The 9,474-nt window shown below is 40.0% G+C and overlaps 1 protein-coding gene across 1 annotated transcript; it reads right to left on the bottom strand.

The window, feature by feature from the left end:
• Positions 1–522: 522 nt before the first annotated feature.
• Positions 523–8,112, bottom strand: LOC104837056. The gene is made up of 6 exons (XM_010575922.1): positions 8,082–8,112; positions 7,051–7,161; positions 6,684–6,826; positions 3,058–3,144; positions 2,127–2,279; positions 523–672 (listed from the first exon to the last, which is right to left on the bottom strand). The coding sequence occupies exons 1-6, from the start codon at positions 8,110–8,112 to the stop codon at positions 523–525; spliced, it is 675 nt and encodes a 224-aa protein (XP_010574224.1).
• Positions 8,113–9,474: the final 1,362 nt, after the last annotated feature.

The raw sequence follows: 9,474 nt of genomic DNA, 5'->3' as shown, positions 1-9,474 counted from the left end.
TAAATCAGTTTGCAGACCTATTAGATACCCACACTGAAAACATTAATGCATCAGCAGAACAGCCACAAGATCAGCTGCTTGTTTCGTACATTGGTCCTGTCCGTCCTTGATGCATTTTGCATACAAAAGAAACCAGCTACTCTTCCATATTGCTTTCTTCACCTGCAGCTTCTAAGATGGTTTTATAAATTGCTGTAGGCATTTAAGTAGATTGCTTTCATATGACGGTATTAAAAAGTGACTTGAAAGATCAGAATATCCAGAGCACAAAGGTGGGACACAGCCTTCTGCAGAGTTCTTTGTTTCAAATGCTGGTCTTTTGTTTCCACTTCTTGGACTTCAGCAGCTTGGTTTAGCCGTTTCTGTTTATTCTATCTCCAGGAACAAGGTACAGTAGCTTTCCGTCATAATTCTGGCATAAAGTGTTCATATAAGCGAGGACAGTTACTCGAAGAATGCATATAAAATGCAAAGATACCAAGTAATGCCACTTTGAAAGAAAAGAGCAGGATTCACCTAGAATCACCTGGAAATCATTTTTTCAAATTTATTCCAGCAGGATCGAAGGCTAGATATATTTTCTTTCAGTTCACAAAATTCTTGGTTACATTTCTTTTTAGACAGTTCACCTGTTTCTATATCTTCTTTATGTGTATTTATCTGTATGCAAACCTGAAAAAGAATAGTTTGCTATTGTTAGTTGAGAAGGGCTTATTGTTTTCCTATAGACATCTTTTAAAACCAACTGATTCCCCTCACATCTCAATAAAAAATGGAGGTGCCTTACGTGGTAATTAAGGCACAAAACGTGCCGTAGCAGTATGCAGTCTGCATCACTCTGACGTTCTCTCTGAGCACAGCCCTGCTGCCACCCCTGCCCACTGGACTGGGAGAATGCAGCTTCAACACACAGCAAATACGAAACCAGCCTGTGCAACTGGGAACATGTACATCCTCTGTCACTGGTTTAAAATTTATTCTCCATTATGTGAAGGACTGGAAAAATAAAGGCAATTAAATTGTGAGCCAAATTTCAAAAGATGCGGCTGCATCTGTGGTACCTTGAGATGGGTGGAACAAGACAGACCTGTTCCCAGGGGTTGGTGCTGTGGCCTAGTATTCAGGATCTCACCCAGTGACAACATGACCATGGTTCTTGTCTGTATTCAATGACTGTTCATGATTTTTACCAACTGACTTTAATTGGTCCTTAAATAAAACCAGACATCCATGAGGTTAGGCGGGAGTTTTAAGAGTGACACTCTTTGACTTCTATGACTTAACTGGGATACCCTTTACGGTAAGACAATGTTGGATTCACTACAGGTGGCTAAGCAAAATATAGACACTAACATTACTCTGAAAAGCTGGTCCTAGATTATAAGAGTTTATCCATCTCAAGGAGAAAAAGAATGAGTTAAATGCAGCCTTCAATCCAACTATTTAAGCCAGTCATAAAGAATTATATCATTTGGTGCCTATGGGGAGGCTTTTTGATGTTGGTCAATATTTTTGTGTTCAATAGTTAACTGTGAGCCACACTTAGAAGAACGCTCTTCCTTTGCTATGGTAGTCTGCAGATCATTGCGCTAGATTTGAGTGATGCATCAAAGAGCAGATTCTGCCAATGACTAAAAATTCAAATATTTTCATATCTAACTGTTCTTGTTGAATTTGAGATATTGTGCTTAAAATAAAGATCAAAGGCGTTATGGAAAGGAGAGAACTCCCACTAATTGTTTGTTGAAACAAACCAAATTAAACATTAATCTTAGGGTAGAAAGCCAATGAGAAGTAACAACTATGATTTTATACACTAGAGAAGTTAAAGGCCGCCTTTGCACAAGTGTGGTCTTTGTCTTTTACTGAAGAATTAACTTGGGTATTTCAGTACTGAACCAGAGTATGTATCATCATTATAGATTTCCAGTTCATTTGTCATAGTCTTTGCATTGGGCTTAATGTCTACTACAAGACATACGCTATACAGAGCAAAATTTGTCATGCATATAACATGTGCATGATAGTTGTACCTTTAAGAGGTAGATATGATAGTCTGTGTTGAAGAGCTCTACGGAATAAGTCACAATACTTCCAATAAACTGTAGACCATCACTACCCCTCACCTTTTCTTTTTTATGTCTTTCACATTTGCACTGTAGAACCTGTAATGTCCCACATGAGACTAATGCTGCTTTCCATCTGAAGTCTTTGCTGATTTTTTGCTTATGAAAGAATCTGAGCATGTTGCATGCCATACTCTGTAGTGATTCTATCTCCTGTAAAGAGAGCAAGACAAATATATCCTGAAAAGTCTGTGCACCATTAGTTCTTTATAATGTTGGTTTGTCTTTAAAAAAAAAGCTCCATTAGTTACCGTTAGTTTCTTTTGCTTTCATAATGCCAATCCTTTCCAATAAAACACATGGCTAATCTGACCTACCTGCCATCTCTTCAAAATATTTAAAGTATCAATTTGTAGTAGTAATAGTAACAGCGTAAGGATGTTAGGGAGAAATATTAGCCATAATGAAATCAGCTGATGCAGTTAGGAAAACAGTGAATGATTTTTGGAGTCAGTTCTTCTATCAAGTCATGATAAAATTTGCAGCAACAGCTGACAATTGTGCCTTCTGTCATTTGAGATCTGCCCAAATTATTCAAGCTTTCCGATCTGAAGTGAAAAACTTAGCTAATATGATTTTCTGTGGAAAAATGAAAACAGATGTTGGAAAATTTTTATGTTTACTTCCATTGGCAAAATAAAATAAGTTTTCTGTACTATTTTGGATTAAAAATATAAAAGAATCTTTATAGCAGAAAAAAAAAGCATTTCTTGGATATGGAATTGCTTAATATTTTAATTTTTAAAATATCAATTTACTTGACAAATTGTGTGATTACAAATTCAAAAAAGGAACAACCCTGAATATCATGATTTGACTATTAAAAGGTAGTATTATGTTCTATCACAATATGTTATTCAGGACTGGACTGCACAAAGAAGCCATTTGAGTTTATATTCTCTAAAGTAATTTCTGAGAAGTTAAATTTTACCTGAGTATCATTGCAGAAAAACACTTTGCTATTTTCATGTTTTTTATTCTTGCAGCACCTGTCACGATACTCTGCAGACATATTTACCTGTAAAATATCATATATGTTTAAACATGGAAGCACTTTTAATCAAGTGAGCCAAGTTTCTCACTAACAGCTGGCGACGTCAACACTGTAGCATTTCCTTATGTGTAGCAGGGTCAGCGTACAATTCTGAGCTTTTCTTTGGCAAGCAGGCAAAGAATACCCCAATCCAGCTACAATTTCTAAAGGTATTCACAGAATCACGTAGTATCACAGGATGGTTGAGGTAGGAAGGGACCTCTGGAGGTCATCTGGTCCAACCCTCCTGCTCAAACGGGGACACCCAGAGCAGGCTGCCCAGGACCACGTCCAGACGGCTTTTGAATATCTCCAAGGAGGGAGAATCCACAACCTCCCTGGGCAACCTGTGCCAGTGCTCGGTCACCCTCACAGTGAAAAAGGGTTCCCTGATGTTCAGAGGGAACCTCCCGTGTTTCAGTGTGTGGCCATTGCCTCTGGTCCTGTCACGGGCACCACTGACAGGAGCCTGGCTCTGTCCTCTTTGCACCCTCCCTTCAGATACTTATAGGCATTGATAAGATCCCCCTGAGCCTTCTCTTCTCCAGGCTGAACAGTCCCAGCTCTCTCAGCCTTTCTTTATTGGACAGATGCTCCAGCCCCTTAAATCATCTTTGTGTCCCTTTGCTGCACTCTCTCCAGTAGCTCTGTATTTCTCTCATACTGGGGAGCACAGACCTGTTACACAAATCTATTCATTTTAAATCTCCATATTCTATTGAACTACTTGGTTCTTTGGCATTTTAAAACATACAAGAACATTTAAATCGTACACATCCACCAAATACAATGTTTGTCAATGTTTGTTTCAATACATACACACCCCAGGCATCTAAACAGATCGTAGCACTCACTTTGCATATGCACTAACAGAAAATGTCCTAAGCAATATCACTTGCTCCCCTTGCGTGATCATAAGCTTTTATCAATGTGGGGGGGGTTTCTTCTACTTTGACACTTGTCATTGACAACTGAACCCAACTCAACAAAATTCCTTCGCTTTCTTCTTCAGCCTGTATCCAGATAACCTAATACAACCAGAAGGGCTTTAAAAAAGGCAACTCATGACAATATTGTGTTAGATCTCCTCACTTAGGCATGCATATGAACACATTAGACAACAATTCTTGAAGGTTTTCTGCAGATTTTTGTGTATCGTTGCCTGTATTTCAGAAGTTCACCCAAGATGAATAGAACTTCATCCAGGAAGTGTTTCCAAAACCAAGAGTTTAGGGAGTCAAATATTCACTGACAAAAAAACCCTGATGTTTGGAAGATAATGCACATCTCTGCTTATACCACAACAGAATGAAGTTTTGCTGCAGTCCCACAGCACCAAGATTTATAAATAAACAAATAAATAAATAATCACCCTAAAACTTATATATCTGTGGCTTCCTTTGCTAACTGCTAAGGGATTTATCCGTTCTCACTGACTTCCTCAGATCATCTTTAGTATAACGTAGAACATTTCTGAAGGCAGTTAATTGGCTGTGACTAAAGCAACCTAAGGGAAATCCTGGCCTCAAAAAAGGCATTAGTAAAGATCATATTAACTTACAGAGGTCTAGTATATAACCCACTGGTCATCTCCATAACGGCCTCCAAATGTCAGGCTGAGGGACTGAAAGTTACTGACTTTGGCTCTGCAATTGCAGGGAAGTGCCTGGTGGGCAGCTGCTATCACCCAAATAGCACTGTCCATAATATTTGCTGTTAGGTTATAGTGATAAGACTATACACTGATTTTACATAGAAGACAAATTAATCTCTCTTAAACTGGGAAAAATAAAGACAGGAAAATGAAGAAACACACAGTAGTTTCTTGTGCATGCCTATTCTAGGAAGTGAAAGCTTCAGAGTTCAGTACATTCCCATTACCTTTCATAAACATAAATTCATTAAGGTTTTATTTATTTATTTATTTGGATAACAGGGTTAGTTCTCCTACAGTCTCCTAAAAAAAAAAAATCTATCTATCTCCTAAAAAACTCTATAATATTTATTACAATTAAAAAGACAAAGACTTTCAAAATGTGTCTGGAAGAATGGCATTGCTCCACTCAAATCCTTGATGGCACCCTGGGGCACCGAGTGCATGAAATTGGGCATTGCCACCTCCAACCCGGGACACCCCCCAGCTTCCCTGACCCTGCAGCTCCAGCAGAGCTGGGATGCACCTCATGGCTCCCCACCACAGGAAGACAGCAGGATCTGCTTCATGGAGGCTGTTAGTCCTGTCATCTTGTTTTCTCTTATAGGCCAGCTATCTTATAACTAAACCATCTCAGCAAGATGGTTTATTTTTGTTCTCTAGGAAACACTTGTCTCTGTCAGAAATAAGGTGACAAACTAGAGGGGCTACTTATCTGTTCTAATATGGCCGTGATTATTTTCCCCAGCTTTGGTGCCTTATTCAGGATACGGTCATTTATCTACAGACAAGTACCTTTCTCTCTTCATAATCTCAACAAACACAACATGATCAGAATGTTTTTGAAGATCAAATGATCATTCCCTGACCCTAAAGGTATTTTGTTTCCAGATGAGGGCTGATGTGTCTTGGTAGAGAAAGGTTGGAAACCACTGGCATAAGGCTCTGAAGGATGGTGATGGATTGTAAGTGTGAAGAAATACAATGGCTCCTGATTTCACCTTTGGAAAAGCACTGTGTATCATTTGTATTTCATTCAAATAGAACTTGATTTAAGACTGCAACAGCATGGTGAGTTCTTGTTTAGTGACAAACTCAGAGAAATCCCATTTTCATAGAAATGCCTCTGCTAATCCAACTATGAAAAGTGCTTTCTCCCATGAAATTGTTCTTGACAGATTAATTTAATTGTTAATAATTCATGATGAAGAGTTGGAAGGTAGGTGTTGGGCATGGATTGGTAAACTGTTACAATACCGTTTTGCAAAGTTGTAATAAATCTGGCTGATAAAGCCATAACGGAGGAGATTTACAACTGAGAAAGTTAAGTTTTTCTCTGCTGCCATCTAGAAAAGTTGATTGCTGGCTAAACAAGACACATTAATAGGTAAAATACAAATAAACTGTTATTGTTCTATGGATTTTGTGCCTCTGTGCATTTGTATTCAATGGACAACAAAACTTCAGTCGAGAAGTCTACAAATAGTAGAACAAAATACAGATTGTATAATGCTTTGTTGTCTTGATAAGAAGGTATAAATAGAAGCAGTCATGAAATTACTTCAGAAAAGAGTACTTTTTAATGTACTATACTATTTAGGGCCAAATGGTACATGTGTCTAACTACATGGTGCACAGGCACAAATACCTGTATCGCCGTATTTGTACATGCAAATAGGCAGCATCCACATATTTCAGAGATCTTAAAGATACTGATTTGTCATACTGCCTCAAATAAAGCCCCTATTCCAGGATAATGGTGATTTAAAATTGGTCTTTTATTGTATATTAACATTAGAGCTTTTTTAAACTATTATTTGCTATCATCTAAAAATAATCCTTTTTTGAAAGCCCAAGAGGTATTACCTACCAGCTCATTGACATCGTGGCTTAGTATATGCTCATACTTCGCACGGATTTCAGTTGTTTTATTTCCCATTGCACAACTAGATGAATTCACTGGAGACAGAACAAGGAGCAGTGGCAGAACCCGAAAGATAGATCTAAAAAAAGCTGGATTACAACAAAAGCAGTTAAGTACATATTAAATGCCATAGACTGTATGCGGTATTAACAAATACATTCTGTAATCTGTTAAAATAGTTTAAAAGGGATCTTTGTACAACCAAATGACTTGTACCTTGAGGGAAGGATTCAGCTCCAGATTAAGGTGCTATTTGGGTGTCTAAACTCCCTCAAACTCAAGGATGATTTAGCCAGCGTGGTTAAGGGCCTACAGCTACTGAGCTGACCACCCACTTGGTGTCTACTTGGGCTGAATTCATCTCCAGGCTTCACTGCAAGCGTTGACGAGGTCTCTCCATTGACCGTAATTGGACTGTAACCACCTAGTACATATGTAGACAAGTTAAGTGTCTTAGTCGAATTGGTGTAGACATTCAAGTGTCTTGATCTGCAGCTGAATCTCATCCTAATTGTCCATTTTTCATGTGATAAATTCTTCAAATGCCCATGAACACATATTTACGTCAAAAGTGTGTTTAAACACATTTTTGGGCTGACCAAATGTACAAATGCATACTAGAGACCATAACATGAGATAAGGCAGCAACACAACCTTCTCTGCAAGACTTTTTGCCATTTTTGGAGCAAATCTCACTGCCCCTCACTTCGTTTCTCCCTTCAGTGGACCATCATGCTTTGCTCAGGACCCTGGTCTTCTGTCCTTGCATGACATCCAGGAAAATATGAGTTCTGTGAGGATGGGCAAGAGAGAAAAGACCAAAATATCAAAAGAGCCTGAAGGGACTGACAGGGTAACCAGAGGCTGCAGGTGACTGGCCTGATGCTGGGAATGAGGGAGACTGGGTACAGGACAATATCAGGATTAGGAAGCTCATAACTGGACTCTGGCTTACAGCCAGACTGGCTAGGATGATGCTTAAATGGAAGGTTTGGGAAAAAAAATGCACAGCTACAAATTTAGGTTGGAGGATTAGCAAAGATCACAGCAGGTTCCTGGACCAGTATGAGCTGTTTCTACCCACCTCTGCTACTCAGTAACAACAGCATACAGAGTAATTGTGGGCTTGCAGCCAGGAGGGGCAGAAGGGGTGCCCTGACCCTAGCTGCTACTTTCCTTCCTCTCCGGCGAGGATGAGAGCACTGGGTACAGTCAGTCCAGCGCTCAGAGATGGGCATCTCTGGATTTGGGTGTCACTAGTAAATCCCAGCTGCAGAAAGAAATCTTGAGTAACTAAGAAGAAAGCAATGAAACTTGACCACAATCTTTACCGAGCCACCTAACCTCCGTGATGCAAGAACCACAGCCACGCCATGCGCTCATCTGCCATTCAGAGGAACACAGTCCCTCACGGCACATCCCAGCTGCCTCCCACTGCACGCTGCTGCTTCAAAGCAGAACGCGTTACCACTTTTCCCGATTACCAGAGCCTTCTTTTCTGATAGATTACTTGAGAACATGCTGTGGTGTACACCTCTGTCCTAGAAACAGGACTGGAGATTTTTTACCTGTGCAAGCTGAATTCCAAAATTCTTCCTGTGCAAGCTGCCTGCCAAATTTTAATGGGAAATTTGCTGGCCTGCAAACCAAATTTTCCAACCTTTTCATATAGCGATCAACTGAGGTCTATTAATATCTCAAAAAATCTAGCCTGAAGAGCTAAATGGATCCTAAATGGATCCTACATGTAGTAAATATAAAAACTAGGTAAGGCGGATCTATTATGATCTTCAAGCTCCAAGTGGACACCTGACTTCCACAGAGCTTTACCTTTGTAAATCTCTATGCTAACTATATCTGTGCCAAGCGAATTATCAGGTTGTAGAACTGAGATTTAATATTTTAAAAGCAGTTGACAAAAAAAATGCAAGAACTCAATTACAGGACAACATTTCCCCAATATAGCATTGCACCTCTTGATTCCAGTGCAAAAAAGAACTGCATTGTTTGTTTCCAAATAACAGTGACAGAAGCAACTCAGATATGCTGCTTCAAAAACATGCTTCAAAAGACACAAATAACAACCTTCTAAACTAAAATCAATCTAACAGACTCCATCACTTAAAACTTGGTTTGTCCAGCAACAAGTGGAGATAATAGGGGAAAACTGTAAAGTCACTTCTTTTATTTTTACTTTCTCTGTATTGTACAGATTGCAACTCTTTTTTAAATGAGGAAGTCACAGAATGAAAGCAGATAATTCTGAAAGAGATGTTGCACACTCACGAGGTCCCCTGACCCATCGCAGGATCGCCATGAAACCTGCCCAGACATTCCTGAATGAGTCCTCTGGAACCCATTAGACGAATGTCATAAAAAATTCCGCGAGCTTTGGACTGAGGAGCGAAAGGATTTTTCTTAAAGTTAGGTGGCCTCAGAAGAAGCGGCACCGAGAGCGCTCCACGCGACCAGCGCTTCAGCAGAAAGGGAGCGCGTCTTACTGGTAACACCCCATCCTTGCAGTAAACTCCCCAAAACTCGTAAGTCGTCTCTGGAAAGCCCCAAGACATTCTCCCAGGAAAGCCGGGAAGAGTCACTATTCCAGTATTTCCAAACACGAAAAAGCCCCTCTTGTTCCTTCCATCGAAAAACCCCTCCCGCGCAGGCAGCCTGGAAGCGGCGCTCCGGGCGCGCCCGCGCCGGAGGCGCGTTCCCGCCCGGCCCCGGCGGGCTCCCT

Source organism: Haliaeetus leucocephalus, unplaced genomic scaffold (assembly GCF_000737465.1).
Source record: "Haliaeetus leucocephalus isolate CR32 unplaced genomic scaffold, Haliaeetus_leucocephalus-4.0 Scaffold506, whole genome shotgun sequence".
In the NCBI taxonomy this organism is placed as follows: Eukaryota; Metazoa; Chordata; class Aves; order Accipitriformes; family Accipitridae; genus Haliaeetus; species Haliaeetus leucocephalus.
The sequence above is the reverse complement of the archived record's forward strand: the minus strand, read 5'-3'. Positions and strand labels throughout refer to the sequence as shown.

Coding starts and splice junctions, on each gene's coding strand:
- LOC104837056 (XM_010575922.1), bottom strand. CDS start 8,112: ATGGCGTGGCTGTGGTTCTTGCATCACGGAG. Junction 3,145..6,683: donor GCCACGATGTCAATGAGCTG/GTAGGTAATACC, acceptor GATATTTTACAG/GTAAATATGTCTGCAGAGTA. Junction 2,280..3,057: donor TTTTCTGCAATGATACTCAG/GTAAAATTTAAC, acceptor CTCTCTTTACAG/GAGATAGAATCACTACAGAG.